The sequence below is a fragment of the Nicotiana attenuata genome, unplaced genomic scaffold (genome assembly GCF_001879085.1).
Source record: "Nicotiana attenuata strain UT unplaced genomic scaffold, NIATTr2, whole genome shotgun sequence".
Taxonomy (NCBI): Eukaryota; Viridiplantae; Streptophyta; class Magnoliopsida; order Solanales; family Solanaceae; genus Nicotiana; species Nicotiana attenuata.
In genome coordinates this window covers 190,105-209,871 of record NW_017671788.1, presented here as the reverse complement: position 1 = coordinate 209,871, position 19,767 = coordinate 190,105, and the positions used below count along the sequence as shown (strand labels likewise).

At 35.0% G+C, this 19,767-nt stretch overlaps 2 protein-coding genes across 2 annotated transcripts; both read left to right on the top strand.

Moving 5' to 3' along the window:
- Positions 1-5,856: 5,856 nt before the first annotated feature.
- LOC109210217 lies at positions 5,857-11,641 on the top strand. The gene is made up of 9 exons (XM_019373600.1): positions 5,857-6,136; positions 6,263-6,439; positions 7,421-7,542; positions 7,766-7,818; positions 7,906-7,958; positions 8,053-8,205; positions 8,747-8,949; positions 9,285-10,966; positions 11,060-11,641. Exons 1-9 carry the CDS (start codon positions 6,078-6,080, stop codon positions 11,261-11,263), a joined length of 2,706 nt encoding a protein of 901 aa, XP_019229145.1. The 5' UTR covers positions 5,857-6,077; the 3' UTR covers positions 11,264-11,641.
- Positions 11,642-13,143: 1,502 nt separating this feature from the next.
- On the top strand, positions 13,144-19,338 carry LOC109210216 (uncharacterized protein At4g04980-like). Its single transcript, XM_019373599.1, has 9 exons — positions 13,144-13,675; positions 15,431-15,655; positions 15,885-15,980; positions 16,078-16,198; positions 16,288-17,860; positions 17,952-18,117; positions 18,197-18,361; positions 18,443-18,595; positions 18,701-19,338. Exons 1-9 carry the CDS (start codon positions 13,397-13,399, stop codon positions 18,905-18,907), a joined length of 2,985 nt encoding a protein of 994 aa, XP_019229144.1. The 5' UTR covers positions 13,144-13,396; the 3' UTR covers positions 18,908-19,338.
- Positions 19,339-19,767: the final 429 nt, after the last annotated feature.

Sequence of the window (19,767 nt, the reverse complement as noted above, 5' to 3'; positions counted from 1 at the left end):
ATTCACTAGCACTAGCACGTTCATATTCTTCTAAGAATGAATATGTATTTATAAATCAAATGTTGTCACATTCACATCATGAATGGACCATAATCATCTATATGCGTGCTTTACGAAATTTTATGTCAAATCGATGACAAATATTACTTTCACAGACTGAAAGGTTATTTTGAGAATCCTTATTGTTCTCACTACCACAATGATGACGATTATAATTTCGTCTATTGCCACGTCCACATCCGTTGATCATTCATGGTAATAATTTTGTCTTCTTTCAGACGTATTACATACTGCTTTCGCATTCTCTTAAGGGAATAAGAATGAAGCAAATTCAATGGGACGGGGTTCCACTTCTTTGCGCACAATCACACATGAATTTGATCATGGCAAGGCATAGAAATTTTACCACTTCAGGTGGTTAAAATTTCTTACAAACTCTCCATTAGAGTTATAATCAAACTTTGTTGTCTTTACTTGTATATAAAATCAAATTATAGAATTTCAAGAATTTAAAATAGAAAAATAAAGTAAAATACTTACCTTAAAATTAGAATTTGATCATGAAGGAAGTTCATGGAGATTAACAATCATTAAGCTCAATCCCAAAACTTCTACTCAATTGGTTAGAGTCTCGTGCTGATAACGTGTTATGAAATAATAAAGAAGAAGAGTATTGCAGAGAAAAATAGGGAGAGAGAATTCTTATTGATTTGAGATGAATTACAATAAAATACAACCCTCTATTTATAGGGAGAGGGTGACTTAGCCACCAAGTAATAAACCCTAGAATCTCTCTAGGTATTGACATTTCACCATAAATAAAATTTTATTTATAATAATTATATATTTTTCTATATCAGTATTTATTGTTAAGATCCCCGGTAGAATCGAGTGGTAACTTTTACATTAATATAAACATCTAGTGCAATAAACTTTTGCCCATAGATGCTCGTCTCGAACAATGGTTTTAATTTGTTCCTTGCTTATCGTGAACAAGAAAGGCCATCAATTGGCTGCTTGCGCTCATTTCCCGACACAAAAAAGTAGAGTAATATCTGTTCACCAGATAATGACAAACAACTCAGCCAACAAACAAGCATATAAGATATTCCCTCCGTACATATTCCTAAAACGTTTTCTTATTCCTCACATTAAATGTTTAATTAGGGGTAGTTTTATTATAATAGGCATTTTTGTATAGAATTTTCTTAATGGGCGTACTAAAAGCAAATTGGTCACTTATTGTGAACAGGAGGGATTATAACTCGACTTCCACCAACCCTACCCGATTCCCAGAAAAGAAAGAAAAAAGAATTGACAAACAAGTAGTCTGACTATAAGTTCAATACAATCACGTTAGGCCAAGGCACAAGCTATACAGTAGTTCGAACCCCACAATTAATCATATAACGGTAATATACAAGGATCTTGCACGAAAATGGGCAGAGTTATCGGTATGGGATTTTAGGAGCAAGAGTTTGTCAGCCAGTAGAAGTGATGTTACAAAAATATACATTATGTTTGAATTGAAGGGGTGTATATGTTCTTATTTAAAATAAAATGTGGCTTTACTTTTTTATGTTCTTTTTGGTAATAATTTTATATAATAGAATTTGAGTTAAAAGAATAGATTGACGTGAATTAGATTTATCTCGGTTTAACAATAGTTTGGTTCATAAAAGAAATATTTCGGAAAAAAACTTAATCCAAAATGGATTGAACGGATTGAATACAACCTTAGTTGATCTTTGGCGCTTGTGATAAGGTTTTTAGTAAATAGAGTGATACTTCATGATGTTTAAATCTTAAATTTGCCTTACTTTGTCATGCTATGGTCAAAGATGGATCCAAGAATTTAAGTTTATTGTTCCTATAGCAACCTCAAATTAATATTCAATAATAATTAAGTTTATAATTAAATATTTATAGATAATATCTTTATATTCATGCATGAATATTTTTAATTGGCTGCTATAGACATGTAGTTTGTGCCAAAAGCTAGCTAGCCAATGAGATATCGTATTTCTTCGTTTTCATTTTCTTTATTGGTGAGATTTAAATATCACTACTTGCAAGTTGCAAAGGCATATATTAGCTGGATCATGGTTGTCTTGAAATTACGGCTAAATGATGTGATCTTTTATTTCGGTAGCGTTGTATAATAAATATGAAAATGATGGATCTTTCCTTTTATAGTTGGGTTTTTGGTGGAAATCCTTCTTTTTAGTAATTAAATGTTCTTTACCTTCATTGTCTTTTGCTTTTCTAGCCTTTTTGGTCCTCTAGTCATGATGATAAAACAAGTAGTGCTGGTATATTATTTAGTCCTTATGTAATAATTATTACTAATATCCTTATGATATTTTAAATAATAAGTGATCATACTTCGAAGAACCTGTCAAAATTTTAAATATTTCTTTTCCGTAATATTGTCCATTACTAGGAACCAAGTTATATATTTAAATTGAGATTACAACAACAACAACAACAACAAAAATTAAGTGTAATCCTACAAGTGGGGTTTGAGAAGTATAGTGTGTACGCAACCTTATCCCTACCTTGTAAAGGTAAAGAGGTTCCGATAGACTCTCGGCTCAAGAAACACTAAACAAGAAGCAACCAATAATAACAATAACAAGACCTAGAAATAAGAAATAAAAGAATACTGCTAGCAAATTGAATGGAGTATTTTAGCTTGAGAAATGTTCATATTGTTTCTAGCGAAATACCTAGTTACTTATAATATGTGATTATTGCTTTTGTTGCTAACTGCATGCGTGAAATAAGATTTTTATGATGAATTATCTACTGTGGCAAAGCCAAAAATTTTACTAAGGAATGTCAAATATAAAAGAATAAATGCACAAAATAATAAAGGGGATTTAACATGTAGTATATATATACATTAAAATAAAATTTTAACATAGATAAACAATATAATTTGTCAATTGACATCCCTTCGTATAAGGTGGCTCTGTCATTATCCCATTCTGTTACTAAAAATACTGTAATGACAGTAGTAGTGGTAGTAGACTAGTAGCAGTAGTAAGTATTTCCTATTCACAGTAACATAAAGCTAAAAAATTCTATTCATATTTAGGAGTTTATTTTAAACATATTTGAAGGTTTATATTGAGTTGGACTACATTTTGTGTATAATTACTAACATTTCAAGCTCCATTTAAAATATCAGATACAGATTCGTACAGAATTACTGACATGAAGTAAGAAAATAGAGTATAGTAGTAGTAGTTAAGTGTCCTTTTGCCTTTTTAATACGGACAACTTAATAAGAGTTGACCTATTATTTCACTTTCTTGTAGTGCAACTCGACACGATTATATTCTAGAATACATTAATTTCTGCTTTCGTAGTAGTGGAATGATCCCCATCTGCAATCTTGTGTAGCTCACTTGTCACTCAAACATTCAGAAGAACATGCTTTAAGGAACCAGATCGAAGATGTTATCTATAACTTTTTCTTGTTCCTACCTTTGATCAGAAGCAAGGTACTGTACCCTTTTTCGTTGATTTCTGTATAAATCAGATGTCCAAGGTTTTTGTGTCACCAGTACTAGTAGCTAGTCGCAAAACAGTAATGTAAATTTAGATTTAACTTATATACGCGCGGGTATAGTCTATGGAACTTCTAACTATTAGTGTAATATAATTTGTACTCGGGTTACTAATTTCACTTATTAAAACACTATCGGTGTAATTCGGTTCATCCATTATTTTTTTTTTCTTGCTGAGATATTAGAAATTATTAGACAATGTTATATTATAGTAAGTAGGGGTGTTCGTCGCTCGGTACGGTACGATATTTAGATATTTCGGTTCAGTATTTTCGGTATTCGATTTCTTAAAATCTTATACCAATACCGTACCTAATTAAATTCGGTATGGTTCGGTTTTTCTCCTTTCGGTTTCGGTTTATTCGGTTCGGTAACTTCGTTTTATTCGGTTTGAATACTAACTAGTGGATAGAGCCATACACTCTAATATTCTTAATTAAAGTACTCAAAAATACAAAATTGAAAATGTTTATTGACAAAAAATTTGTCCACAACTAGCAAATATCGATCCAGATAGAGAAAATTATACATAAAAGAATATTTGATCATTAGAAGTGTCTTGTTACATGTTTAGAGTTAATTGATGAACTTTGAGAATAAAGGAAAGTAAAATTTTAGATTTTTTATATTTATGTTATAATTGATAATATATGTTTTGTGTAATATAATAAATATTTCGGTACGGTATCGGTATTTCGGTATTTTATCTTAAAATACCAAATACCATACCTAATACCAATTTTTTTAAAAACTTAAACCAAATACCATACCAAATACCAAAATACCATATACCAAACACCAAAATTTTCCGTTTCGATACGGTAATTCGGTATTTACCAAATTATGCCCCGCCCTAATTGTAAGTCATGTTAACAATTTAACCTGATAGTGTAAACAAATTACATATATAAATTAGATTCAAAAGTTAAAGATTTACTCTTCACAAAAGATTGGCAAAGTGGAGAGGTTAGAGTAAGATCCACCAATAATTAAAAAGCAAATTAAAATAAGCGCACTCCGACACCATCAGTCATCTTCTCAATTAAGTGAGACAGTGAGGTTAGAAAAGACGTAGACCTCCCAACTAATCCTAATTATCTTTTAATTTCCACCTCATCTACGTATACATACTACCAACTATTATTGCTAATAAAGTTTAAAAATATGTAAACATGATCATCGATAAAGTCAAAGATCTCAATTCTGGACCCCATTAGAAGGAAAACCATTCTTTTCAGGATCCTTAAAGCAACCATAGACTACTTATGTTCATGCATGAGAATATCATATTAACAAGACAAAAGTAAGGGAAATAATAATGGGATGTTTATCCAAATAGTCGGTCATATTAATTGTTTACTTTTTTTAGCCATATACATATATTATACATTGCTTATACACAATTATATACATGTAATACATAAATTATACAACAACAACATATCCGGTCTTATCCCACACCTTGGGGTCTGGGGAGGGTAGTGTGTACGCAGACCTTACCCCTACCTTGTGAGGATAGAGAGGTTGTTTCAATAGATCCCCGGCTCAAAAAAATACATAAATTATACATATATTATATATTCACCGGCTATTTTTAGTTTAAGTATTGGGGTAGGTGCCTATTTGGGTTAATTCTTCAATAATTAAAAGAAAACAAGCTTCTTTTCTCCTGGAATTTATTTCTTTGGCATTAACTTTTTTTGCTCGACTTTCTAAGTAAAAATCTCTCAACTTTAATGTATATGAATATGTTTGACTGAACCAGGAGTGTAAGAAAAAAGATTGTTTTTTTAAATTTATAATTTTAAACATGACATGATATTTATATGGCTATAAAATCATATGATTAAGAAATCAATGCAATTTAATATTTAAATTATTTTGAAAATGTAAAAAAATTATTTGAAACAAATTAAATAAAAAATAGTGTCATATAAACAAAAACAAAAGGAGGACTATACTATATATTCTTAGCGTTCAACTTGCAAAATTGTGCGCATTATAGATGTTTGGTATAATAAAGTTTATACTCATACATTAAATTTTGAAAAGAAAAATTTGAAAAACTGTCGGTTCACCTAAAAAAAATCAAACAAATTTGCATCTTTTTCTAGAGGTCATGGAGATTTTTATTTTTAATAATTTCATAAAAGAAAGAGTGAAGACAATGAGATAATGGGTGGAATAAAAATGAAATAATTGAGAGAAAATGTGGGGCCAGCAATGTTAGATGGGGCCCACTCCAATATTGTCAAGAAGAAATATGCTTATAGTCACAAGCTCAAAAATCTCTTTCCATGTGCAAGTCTTGCCATTGCTTCATCATTTCTTGCTGGCTCTCTTCCCATGTGTTGAGAATACAGTTCATCTTCAACTAAAAGATTTCTCAATGTCACGTTCTTGAACATGTCTTTGTTCTTTACACCCACTCCTTTTGCTATTTGAGTTTCATTTCTTTTTGTCCCACTCATTTTCCCTTTCTCAAACTAAGCCAAATTGAACATGGATTCCAGAACCCTTCTTGATTATGCACTGTTGAAGCTCACCCCAACTAGAACAAGGTCGGTTTCTTTCATTCTTTTTTTCATTAGAGTACGTAGTAATGAGTTTTTGTTTTTAATTTTTGAGGTTAAATTGCTATGGAAACTGATAAAGTTGTGGTTTTTTCCTTTTTTGTGGTTGAAAAGATGTGATCTTGTGGTGTTTTCTGGGGGTAAAAGTGAGAAATTGGCTTCTGGGTTAGTGGAACCCTTCATTTCTCACTTGCAATTTGCTAAAGATCAGATTCCAAAAGGTGGCTATTCAATCACTATGCGCCCACCTTCAACTCATGCCTACTGGTTCACCAAATCCACATTCCAAAGGTATAATCTTTATTTGATCTTTTGCCAAGTTTAAAGCTTTTATATTTCATTCAGTTGTATGTGGTTCATTGTTCATCAATATTGGTAAATGTTACTTGAATAAGTTAGTTGATAGGAAGGTGTGAAAGTCGCGAATTAGGGTAGAAGGTTAGTAGGTAGTCGGGAGTGTTTCTTCTCCATACCAGTAGTATTAGTAGTTAGTCTTGTATCCTATTATTTTTAGATCTCTATTACTACATGCTGTGCCTTTCGTTTTGTTTTCTCATTATCTTATTGTTGTTACTGTTTGTTGCTACTACTTTCTTTTCATCTTTCCTTGAGGGGGAGGGGGGCTATTGGAAACAGGCTCTCTACCCTCAAGGTAGGGTTAAGGTCTATGTACACACTACCTTCCCCATACCCCACTTGTCGGATTATACCGGGTTTGTTGTTGTTACTTGAATCATTTGGAACTTCTGGAATTGCTGAAATCTTCTTGCAGATGATCTTGATTGTATATGGTGATGGTGTTGTTTCTAATTAATGCAAAGCTCCAGCTGTAAAGGAGAAAGATATGTAAACTAACAACATACTTTAGGTCCCCTTATTTGCAAATTGGTCATAATGAATCACCAAATTACGATTATGGGTTCAAAAAGTGGATATCTTTATTGACTTTTTGCTAATAACGTGGTGATTTATCTTGATAAAATAGCTTAATAGAGTTAGAGTATAATTTTCTTATAATCTACTTGATTTTGAAAAGGAGGGTGGTGAAGGTGGGACCTGATCTGTGCCCACTCTTGTCTTTAGAGCATTTGTTCTCAATGCTGCTGCTTACTTCTGTCTCACAGTATTCTTTTGCATACTGGAATCTACATTTTAATTACACACTGTTAGATAACTGAAAATTAAAGAACTTTTGGTTGGATCTAGCAAAATCTGGAGCTGATGCTAGAAGACTAAATTTATTTACTTGGGCTTCCTTGCGTTCGCTTGCAGATTTGTACGCTTTGTAAGTACACCTGAAATTCTTGAGAGGTTTATGCGTTTGGAACGAGAGATTTCACAAATCGAGAGTTCCATTCAATCCAACGAATGCTCCAATGGCAATTCAGAGGAAGGTATGTTCAAGACATGCTGATAAGTTCTCCTACCATGTACATCAAATCAGATTAGAGTTCCATTATTTTGATTCTTTTATTGTCCATTAGTTGTCATTTCTATAGTTTTCTAATTAATACCAGTTTTTTTTCTTTTTATGATAAATAGCATTTGTACCTTTCTCAGTAAAGTCCATATGATATTCAGATTGGGGCTAATGTACATTTGTTGCTTGACTTACAGGAAGCTCACCAGCTAATGGTGACACCACCAGGAAATCAAATGATTCTTTCAAGGTATTTTAATTGAGTAGATTTTTAGCTAGTGATTTTCTTTTAGTCTAGTAGCTCATTAGACATTTTCACTTTAATGGGTTATTCTAGGCAAAAAGTGAAACCGAAGAAGCTGATAATGCTGCACCAAAAGAAAACTCCAAGTAAGTTATCTGTCCTTCGAAGCAACAGTGAATGACAAATCCATCTCTGCTGAGAGTCTTATGAGTTAACCTTTCCTTTTTTTATCCTTGTCAGGATTCGACTTCAGCGTCTCATGGATACCCGAAAAGCATTACTTCGGAAAGAACAGGCCATGGCTTATGCACGTGCAACAGTTGCTGGCTTTGAGATAGACCAACTGGATGATCTCCTACAGTTTGCTAATTCTTTTGGTGCCTTACGGCTTAGGTATGATAGAATATAGTGTCTTCATAACCTAAGTTGTATACAATAAGTGTGTAGATAAAAATCAACTGGTAGAAATTGGATCACCAGAGTTTTGTTTGACTATTTTAGTTGGAAGAAATATTTATGGCGTGTTCCTATCATCACCGTGAACTGTAGTCCAGTTCTGGTGCATAACAGAAACAGAGTCCAAGGAAATCCACTGTCTAACAACCAAAGAAATCTCCTTTTAGGAGGTTGCAGATTGAGCATTCGACTTTGTTATGTCTATCCTTCTTTTATATCTCTGTGTGTCTTACTCTTTCAATTCGCTAAAAGTTGAAATTTTAAATGGTTTCCATATACATTTATTTTCAAAGGAAGCATAACCTAGACATGGAACTAGTAAACTCCTAGATGTAGCTCTTGAGGATGATATAACAAGAAGCTTCTACGTCTTTCATCGTACGCATAAAAATATATGGGAAGATGTCAAGATTGAGTCAACAGTTAACAGTTCCAGGATTCTTGTAATTTAATTTGTGTAATCTTATCTTTCTTGTAGGGAAGCATGTGTTGACTTCAAGGAACTTTACAAACAAAAGCACACAGATGGCCAATGGATGGATGAGGTAGCTGCAATGAAAGCATGCTCCCCAGCAGAGCTGTCCTACTTGGGAAATCAAGGTGTTATTCTTGCATATGACAATAGTGGCTCTTTGGATAGTTCTGACTCGAAGGAATCAACAAATTCAAATGGTGTCAGAGGTATCGTGTCTATCCTTTCCTAGCGTCGATTTTCTTTTACTAGATTTAAGTTTAGCTGGTTGTCAATGTTATTGGCATAGTCCACTTTCTCAGGTACTTCATTTCTCATGTTTATACTTTTTGTCAGTCAAAATATAAACGGGAAACATTTGCTGAACAATTGTAATTTTTACTGCTCAAGAAAGGACTTGTTGTAATAACTATATAGGATATGGTACTACATACCGATGATCAATGATCAAGAAACATTTTGTGTACCAATATACGTGCATATAAAATGTATGTCTTCAGCATAGACTGGTTCTTTTTGGTAATATCAACTGCTATATGTGCAGATGAGAATCTTCCTGCATCAGAGCAGTCCATGTCAGCAAAAGCTCAGATGCAGATGCCATGGCAGAATCAGATTCCTCCGTATATGTACAACTTTCATGGTCCAGCTCAACAGATTCCTTATGCTGGCATGCATCCTTTACAATATTATCCAGCACATATGCAGTGGCCACAAAGTGTAAATGGCTCAACAAATGGTCCTGTTCGAGACTCTCGCCGGCGATCAAAGAAGAAGGAGAAAGAACATGACAGTTCAGAAGATGATGAACAAACTGAGTCCAGCGCCTCTGATTCTGGAACTGATTTAGATGAAGTTAGGAAGCATGAGAAAAACCATTCTTCAAGGGAGAACTCACATACTAAAAAGCACAAGAAGAAATCCTCAAAAACAGTTGTAATCCGCAATATCAATTATATCACTTCCAATAGAAAGAATGAGGAAAAGGATGGTTCCTCTTATGATTCTTCGTCAGCTGAATCTCTTTTACTCGATGAAGATTCTATCAAAGAGCAGGTAGATGATGCTGTTGCAGTACTGGAGAAACGTCGCCACTCAAGAGCACGAAGGAACAAGAATGAATCAAATGGTTATGGCAACACAGACCTAAATGAGGGTGTGTCGCCAAAGACATCTGAGAAAGCAAAAGGAAATGAGGCATGGGGTGCATTCCAGAATATTCTGATGAGTTGTGAGGAGTCAAGTATGAATGGGGTAAGCGATCCTTTGAACTTCCAGGATGAAGGCTGTGGTATCAAAAATTCTAGTGACGGGGTTTCATTCACAATTAGCAATGGTGCGGAGTTGGGATCTGGGAAGGTCAGAAGAGAGCATCTGACAACTGATGATTCTCTTCTCATGACCAAAAATCATGAACAAAGTGGCACAAAGGTTAGCATGGTAGATTTTGCCAATGGTGAGGATATGCGGCCAAGTTTGAAGAAAGGAGTTTCTGAAGATGAGCATCTTCTATTTTCGCACAAAGAACCATCAGGGGGAAGTACATTGGGAACTCCGTCTGATTTTGGTGCTGAATCCTCCACTGTTAGAAGTAGTAAGGGGGAAGATTGGTTTGTAGTCAACCACTCGGGCGGTTCAGAAACTCAAGAGGCTAAGCAAATAATATTTGACTATGACAGTAGCATGTCGATGCAGAAAAGTTCCTCTCACACCGAAACTGAAAGAGCTGCTCCAATTGATGATTCTTTCATGGTACAGTCTCAACCATCTTTTGATGATCATTATAACTCTCAGTGGAAAACAAACATTAGCATGGATGCAGACATGCTTGCTGCAGAAAATGCTGATCCAGTTGCATCAAAAGCCAAGGTTAGTACATCTGCGGCCAGTCAACCTGATGACCTCTGTGTGGTGCTTACAAGAGACCCAAGTTTGGATCCCGTTGAGGCATCTTGGCAACCACAGTTGGATTTTGGTTTTGAAGCTTCTTTCGTGGCAGTTGAGAAAAAATCTTCTGCTGTTGAGGTAAATAGTTCTACTGAAGAAAATGCTCCTGCAAAAAGTAAAGGCACAAGTAATAAGGACGGTCCTGCAAAGACCGGAAAAGATGCAAGGTCTAAAGTCTCCGGGGGATCCTTGTCAAGGAGCAGGATTGATGCTTTAGCAAAGAGCAAGAAGATGTCTCCTTCTAACAAGCTGACAACCCAAAAGAGCAAATTAGATCGGGTACGAGAACAACCAGTAATCTCATTCTTTAGTTGTTTTTGCCTCCATTATTTGTCTTTCTTATATTTCATACATGTTCATTTCCTTATATAGGAGGAAGAAATGCGCAAGAGAATGGAAGAATTAGTGATCGAGAGGCAAAAAAGAATCGCGGAAAGAACAGCAGCTAAGGGTTCGGGTTCAGCAGCTTCCAAGAAAGTGCCAGCAGGAAGTAAAACAGTTTCCTCAAAGATTTCAACTTCATCCAAAGTTCACACTTCACACATTACCAGTACAGGTCAAGCACTAAGGACATAGCCCTGTCCAGGAAAACTATGAACCGGCCTTAAACACGAACTTAAACATCCACAACTTGTGTGGATTATCCACAAATATCCTGGACAAATAAAGTCTTCCCGATGGAACTTAGAGATTCTTTCTTTACTAGGAGAGAAATAAAAGCAGTGTTGCTTGCTGCTTTAATGCAAGTTCGTTCTCATTTTCTAGACATTCATGTCCCATCATAAGGTTTTGCCAGTATAGTTTTTTGAGGCTTTGTTTTTATTTGTATACTGCTATTTGTTCATATGTTTTGTAAAGCTATATGTAAAATTATTCTTAATTCACATATGTTTTTATGTATAATATATCACATTTTAAGAACCACTAGCTCTGTTAAAGCAGACACTTACTCTATTTTTGTTAACTACTTCTGTATGTTCTTTACTTTCAAGAGTTTCCAGTGTATCAAATGGTAGGGAAAGGAGAAGAAATATTTGGGGAAGCAAGAAATTATGCCAATTTTATTTTTCTTTTTGACTGGCTTTTCATATATTTCGACAGAACCTAGTGCTCCAGGTCGAACCTTAATGTATATGTGGGTAAATTATATATCGATAGAGTTAGAGATATATTTTAGAGCATGCCTTTTTAACTCAGTCCACAACGTCTAAATTCTGAATTTGCGATTATTCCTGAGGAATGTGACAGCATGTACTGTTGGCTGGTTCATATAACCAAATAAGGTTGTGGAAGCCAATTCTTTGAGAGGATGATTTATGAAAGGGCCACTTGAAATCACAAGACTTTTCAAAGATTCCAACATCTATCTGTACATTTATTTATTACTCTAATTATCAATACTTTGAACTGTCTCTTTATTTAGATTTGGGACATGTCCGAAACCATGCCTTGAACAAAGTCACAAGTCACGACTAAGACACATACGACGAAACTTTCATCTTTTCATATTTTTCTGTTTTTATTCAAGAACGAAGAAATTTCTAAGAGTTTGGTCTCGAGTTGTTTGAACAATATTTTTAATTTATCGGGTAAAGCACAAGTTGAACTTTTCAAAATCTCGTTTCGTTGATTTACTATTTGACCAATTTTCTTTTCCATTTTCCTTCAGTGAGGTGCGACAAGCTTAGTCAAAATTAATTACTGAATTTTCTCCCAACTACATTGTACTCAAGCTTTTGTAAGGTCGTACTTTCGAAGAAATTTTTTGTACTTGAGCTATCATGCTCTGAACTCTGAAACGATAGCTGTGGAGTTATGATTATAATTTCAATTGTAATGTCGCACGTTTGAATTTCAGTAACGTTCTAACCAGTGCAGTCCAGTTGGGTCACACTATTTTATTACATTTTCATTAAAAAAATCGACTCATAACATTCATATAGTCAAGATAGATATACTTAGAATGTTCAAAAGGCAAATGCGTTTAAATTAGATAATCAAATTGAATCCTCAAACAATATGAATAAACCCTCTCAACCCTTGAAAACAAAACGAGAGCAAAACACAACCCTAAGGCATTGTTTAGGCTTTAGGATTTAAGTTATACACGCTAAAATTATAACGAGTTTTATATTACCAGAGTAGTAAACTAATTATATAAAATGTTATATCAAAATATCTTTACTCACTTTATAAGTGATCGATTATGTAAAAATCTCTATATTGTCCAAAATTGTCTAAGGAAGAAAAGTATTTGAGTGGTAGACATGTTTTGATCACTACAAGGCTCCTGATTTTCAGGAGTTTGGATTAGTTGATTCTGCAGATAAAATTTTATCTAAATATATTCATCAGAAACAACTCAAAGAAGATAAAAGAACACAATAACAAACCCAAAAAATCAGGATTCATACGCGGTTTTGCCTCAAAAAACCAAGAAATATAATTTTAGTAATTGACCTCCAATTTTCCTCTCTCACACTCTCTCTCTATTTTGGAAACAAAAGAGAGAAGAAGTGTTTGTCTATGAGAGAAGTTGGATTAACCAATTTCCCCAGTTGACTCTTAAGAGCCTTCCTATCATCTCTCATTTGCTCTGCACGTTATACAAGTTTTCTTTATCAATTTTCCTTCCTTTTTTTTTAAAAAAAAAAAAAAAATCAAACAAAACTTCTATTAATAATATTAATCTTGATTCTGAAATCTTGAATGCTCTTGTTCTTCTTCCTCCTTCTACAATATTTTAATCAAATCTATTATTATATTATTTTTATTCAGCAATTTTTTGCGTCATCAAATAGTAATTTTGGTTTTTCAATTGTCAAAACCAAGAAAGTTGACCTGGTACAATCATTATTTTATTTCTTATTGTTGTCTTTTTCTTCAATCTTGTATAAAACTTGTCATTACTCGTTTGAAATGGCAATTGGGGCATGTTTTGGTGTGCCTCCTTTCTTTTCTCGCAGGAAGCATAGTACAATATTTGAGGTATTTTTTTCTCTTTCTTTCTTTTCTTCTTTCAAACTTAAAACTTCTTGTTGTGTGAACGTGTTATGATCATGTTGAACAATGTAAATTCTCGTACTTCTACACGAGAATTTAATATCACAAAATATAAATTTGAGATTCTAAATTTTGGCAATATTACCATGCAAAACCTCAAATATGGCGATGTTCAATTTGGAATCCTTTTGTTTTCATGGAAACCCAAATACTTAGCGCGCGTTTGGACATAGATTTAATTGAAACTTGAAAAAAAAAATAAAGTAATTTTTGAAAACTGAAGTTGTGTTTGGACAAACATTTTATTTGAAGAAAATCTGAAGTTTTGTGAGTGGAATAAAAAATTTCACCCAGTTATTGGAAACTTGAAAACTTTTGAAGTTTTTTTCCAAAACATGATCGTATTTCATAAACAAAAATATTTTTTTTTTTTTGAAAAAATGAAGCCAAAATCTATGGCAAAACGGGAGCTTAATCAATTGTATCATATGATCGAACAAATTAAGCGAATTGAACAACGTATAGCCATAAGGTGACATAAAACATGTTTGATTTGAGAACTGAGTTTTATAGCCCCAAATATATAGTAATATCTGATAAATCCTTAAAACACAACTCAAGATGTTTCATCACAACTGAGTCTCTTCTTTTTCTTTTTCTATTTTCGCTAAGGACTTTCTTCTTCTTTTTTTCCTTATAATATCTGATGTTCTCTTAACATGTTATAACCATATTGAAGAATAAAAATGTTCTGTATTAATCTGTGCATGAAAATCCTATATCAGAATGCTAAATCCTACATTTTCATGCAAAACATGAAAGGTGGCCATGTTGAAATTGGAAGATGATTTCTGGCAACATTTCCTTTTTTGACTCCGTGTTCCTTCTTGTTTATGAATTGTGTCATATGATGAAACAGATTAGTTAAAATAGCACGGTTTAGCCAGTTTTTGGATTGGTCATTCAAAAATAGCCAGCGTTTACCAAGTCAATGAAAAATAACCACTATTTTGCTGCAGTAGAGACCGGTCCAGCATAATATACTGGAGTTCGGTGCACCTGTGTATGAACTCCAGCATATTATGCTGGACCGTTATACTTTGCTGGCTCCAGTATAATATACTGGAGACTGGAGCACTGGTGCTCCAAACTCCGGTATATTATGCTGGAACTCCAGTATATTATGCTGGAGTTCTAGTGTACTTATGCTGGAACTCCATCATATTATGCTGGAGTTCCAGCATACTTATCTTGGAACTCCAGTATAATATGCTGGAGTTCAAGTATACTTATGCTGGAACTCCAGCATAATATGCTGGCGTATTTTCCGGGTTTTGAACAGTGTTTTCGCTCAGATTTATCTTTACATAAAAAGTGGCTAAATATCGATTACTTTTGAAACTGGGCTATTTTTGAACGACCAGTTGTAAATCTGGCTATTTTTGAATTTCACCCAACAGATTAAGGAGAGAAACACACAACCATTATATAATTTTTGTTAAAGGAACATGAAAGCCCAAGGATAATGATATCCGAGAAAAATTTGAGAAGACACACCACCTAAAAGTTTTTCATCAATGGAAAAAAGATAAAAAAAAATGATCCTTCATCTTGATTTGGACATATTTACCATGTTTATGTCATAGAAGTCAATAATGATATAAGGGCAAAGAAACATGGAAAATTGTATTTTGGATATTAATTAGTATATCATTAACAGTAGCTAACAAACATTTGCAGGAAGAAGACATGAAAGAGACAAAGAAAAGACCTGTTCTTGAAAAAAATAAAACACCTGCTATTGCAATATCAAAAAGTTTTAAATCAAGCAAAGGTTCAACAGTGCGCAATTCATGTAGAGTAGCAGGAAACTTCATAATAATGACTGAGCTTCGGAACAAGATCCTCACCTTGAGAGACTTGCTTGACTTGTCTCCCTGTATTGGCTCTGCATCTGTAAATGAGGTATTCTTCTGTTACTTGTCTTCAAAACTCAAGCATAATAACATTCTTTGAAAGGTTTTAACTTATATACACCGATAGTATAATGAATTTTCACATCATCACTATACTTTAACTGGTTATAGCAGGTAAATGTGATGATGTAAAAACTTTACACTGTCAGGAAGTTAAACTCTGAAAGAAAAAGAGCAAAACAGAATTTGGTAACTTCTGTTGTGAATTTTTTCCACAGCTGCTGATTTTGACGCTGAAAGATCTGCAACAATTGTATCCTTCAATCAATCCATCTATTTCTTTGTCAAAAATTGATGAAGCATCGATGCATCAGGTTATTATTTACTCAACTGTAATGAGCATTACAAATTCAACGTTTGCCATAGCGCATTCACAGTTCAATGTGCTGACCTAATTCATACATTTCTCAGGCACTGCAATGCTTTTTTGATACCATCATATCAATTGGGGAAATGTGGACAGGCAATGATGAGTGGATGGTAAAATGCAAGGAGGATTCAGTCAGTAAACTAGACAATTTAGAATACTATGGTATGTCACATGTTTATTGCAACACCAAATATCTATTGGCCACTCTTTAAAAAGACCCTAATGTTTTCTCTCAATTGCAATCAATTCAGGAGTTTTATTGCTCGAAGACATGATTAAGCTAGCGAGTGAAAGGATGTTCGATATGATGGATGATGAGGAGGAGGATGATGAGGATGACGATAACCAGATAAGAGATGAACGTCCATCATTCAACACATTTGGAAGGGTCCTTTCTGAATCTTACTCGAGCGCCAAATCCTCCCTCTCGAGCACTCCAGTCACCCCAACTTCAGTTCTTCCTGGGTTAATGAGTAATGCTTCAAAGAAGACATACTCTCCACCTCTTCTTCTGCCACTCAGGGTTCAAGCAGTTGGCAAGCTGAATCCTATTGATGTAAAGCGCCTCTCTTTCCACATGTTCCCTCATGTAGCAGCTCAAGATTCAAATTTTTTTGTTCAGCTAACAAGCACAGAAGCAAAGAAAGATTCTGAAGTGAAAGCCAAAGATGATCAGGAATTTGGGCAAGATTGTGAAATGACAGACATGCCGGATATTCTACTGACTTGTATGGATGATGAATCAGAAATTAAAGGAACATATAAAACTGGTGCTAAAAATACTCCAGTGTCAGGACATGTTACCTTGGATGTGCTTTTACCTCCTTCGCTTCCTGAATCGCGCGCAGAACAAGGAGCAGAGCCACAATCACCGCTCACTCTATCGTTGAAGGTCATAGACTCAGAAAAAACATCATCTCCTCTGCAGATTTCTTTGCACTCACCAGATGGGGATATATCAACACCATTATCACCAAAGGCCCAGTCACAGCCCCCACCATTATCAACGAACCAGCCATCTACTTCTGCACCAGCAGCGCCACAACCACCACCTCCACCTCCACCACCACCCACTTCATCAGGGACAGTACCCACTTCATCAGGGAATGCAGAAGGGTCACAGCCTGCACCACTGTTAAGACAGCTAAGTGGTGCTCCACTGCCTCCTCCTCCTCCTCCTCCTCCTCCTACCATGACATCAGCTAATGTAGCGATACCACAACCGCCTATCAAAACGTTATCTGCAACCCCACCACCACCTCCCATGACAAGAAAAGAAATAACACATCCACCTCCACCACCACCACCACCTACATTAGGAAATGGAGCGGCACCTCCCCCGCCCCCACCACCTCCCATGAAATTGGGAAACGTAATATCAATTCCACCTCCACCCCCACCTCCCATAGGATCAAAGGTTATAGCACCTCCACCACCCCCACCTCCCATGGGATCAAAGGTTATTGCACCTCCACCACCCCCACCTCCCATGGGATCAAAGGTTACGGCACCTGCACCCCCACCTCCACTAATGACTTCAAATGGAAGAATGCCAGCACCACCTCCACCCATGCCAATGGGAAAAGGAGCTGCACCTCCACCACCACCAGGGTTTGCAGGTGCCAGGAGCCTAGGACCTAGGAAAGCAGCCACTAAATTGAAGAGATCATCCCAAATGGGAAATCTTTATCGGCTTCTCAAGGGTAAAGTTGAAGGATCTAGTTTAGATGGTAAAGCAAAGGGGAGAAAGGGAAAAGTTGGTGGTGCTGCACCTGCAGGAGGCAAACAGGGAATGGCTGATGCATTAGCGGAGATGACAAAGAGGTAATTAATCCTTAAACTGATTATTTTGGTAGAGGTGATACTTTCATAGATGTTAGCTTTATGTATAAAAATTATATCATATATGTCTCAGGTCAGCATACCACCAACAAATTGAAGAGGATGTTAGAGTACATGCACAAACAATCAAGGAGATGAAAACAGCCATTGCCTCTTTCCAAACATCAGATATGTCTGAGCTTATTAAGTTCCACAAAACTGTAGAATCACACCTAGAGAAACTAACGGATGAATCTCAGGTTTCATATATAACTGTTGTATACATAATCCTCGATGATTCCCACTTCAGGGTGTTGGTTTAAAGTAATTTTGCTACAGGTGCTAGCAAGGTTTGAAGATTTTCCTACAAAGAAGTTGGAAGCATTGAGGATGGCAGCAGCACTTCATACCAAGTTAGATTCAATAGCCAAAACTCTACAGAATTGGCCAATAGTCCCACCTATTGGACAACTTCTTGAAAAAGCTGAGAGTTACTTCAACAAGGTAGAAACTAAGTTCGCAGTTGATAACTTGTCGATTTTTATATTTCCATTAGTAGCTCTAACAAATGGTTCTATCATCTAGATCAAAGGAGAAATGGACACACTGGAACGAACAAAAGATGAAGAATCCAAGAAATTTATAAGCCATAAAATCCACTTTGATTTTGGCATCCTTGTGCGTATCAAAGAATTGATGGTGGATGTTTCCTCAAACTGTATGGAACTGACTTTGAAGGTTAGCACAATGTAAAGCATGTAGCAAATGTAGTAATTCTTATGAAATCACTCACTTTAGTATTTTAGTGAACATCATTTGAAGTAACACTTAATGTTGAATCAGGAGAGAAGAGAAATAAAGCAAAAGGAAAATGAAGGAGCTGGACCGAAAATTGATGGTCATAAAAAAGGATCAGCTAAACTTCTTTGGAAGGCCTTCCAATTTGCATTCAGAGTCTATACTTTTGCTGGTGGCCAAGATGATCGTGCTGACATGTTGACAAGGGAATTGGCTCAAGAAATCGAGACAGATCCTAATCCAGAGGCATAAAGTATAAGCTCATTTCTTCAAAACAAAAAAACCCCCCAAAAAAAAAGATCACTATAGGTGAAAATATAAAATGCATTGGTGCTCATATATAGACACTTTTGAGAGGTTTGAGCATTTAGCATAATGAAGCTTTCCCTGGCAGGTGTTCTGTAGATGCTTCTTGATCTGTGATTACATGCATATTCTAGGAGAAAGTTGCTAGACAATATATCCTTCTTTGTTTTAGAAGACGGAGAGAAGTGAGCTAAACTATAGCTTTGCTCTACCACCTGCAATACATACGATATCTATTACACCTTTGTGACTGGTTTTGTAGCATGTACATAACCCCGGATTTTCTTTACTTTCAGAATTAAAAGAGTATACATGTGAATGATTTCCTTGTTCATGCATTTTTTATGTTCTTTTATATAGTCACAGTTTGCCTTGTTCCTGCATTTTGTATGTTTTTTGTACAGTCACACAATTTTCCGGGAGTTTTGTGATTTTGAGTCTTAGTATTTCATTTCTTTTGGTCAAATAAAGTTAATTAACCATTGTTATCATACCATATGATCTACACCTGATCGCTAGGAAGAATAAGATAATGCAATAAGAAGACATATTAGTGAATGAATATGCATCACAATTTATTGGTCTCTATCAAGTTTACATTGTTCCATTGAAATCTTAAAACCTTACGTTGCTTACTTTTAACATCCATATACATGACTATAGAACATTATACAGTTGAACTAATTTTTGAATTATGTTCATGCTTAATTAGTGTCTACAACCATAGTAACATAGAAACAGTAGGTATAGAGTAACTACCCTGAATCTGCCTCTGTCCGTATATAGTACACAAGCAGATCAGTTGA

What these genes read in the sequence shown, in the direction of transcription:
- LOC109210216 (XM_019373599.1), top strand. Translation starts at nt 13,397, where the DNA reads ATGCTCTTGTTCTTCTTCCTCCTTCTACAATATTTTAATCAAATCTAT. An exon ending in AGCATAGTACAATATTTGAG is followed by an intron (nt 13,676 to 15,430) that starts GTATTTTTTTCT and finishes AAACATTTGCAG; the next exon opens with GAAGAAGACATGAAAGAGAC. An exon ending in TTAGCGGAGATGACAAAGAG is followed by an intron (nt 17,861 to 17,951) that starts GTAATTAATCCT and finishes TATATGTCTCAG; the next exon opens with GTCAGCATACCACCAACAAA.
- LOC109210217 (XM_019373600.1), top strand. Translation starts at nt 6,078, where the DNA reads ATGGATTCCAGAACCCTTCTTGATTATGCACTGTTGAAGCTCACCCCA. An exon ending in CTCACCCCAACTAGAACAAG is followed by an intron (nt 6,137 to 6,262) that starts GTCGGTTTCTTT and finishes GTGGTTGAAAAG; the next exon opens with ATGTGATCTTGTGGTGTTTT. An exon ending in AAATTCAAATGGTGTCAGAG is followed by an intron (nt 8,950 to 9,284) that starts GTATCGTGTCTA and finishes CTATATGTGCAG; the next exon opens with ATGAGAATCTTCCTGCATCA.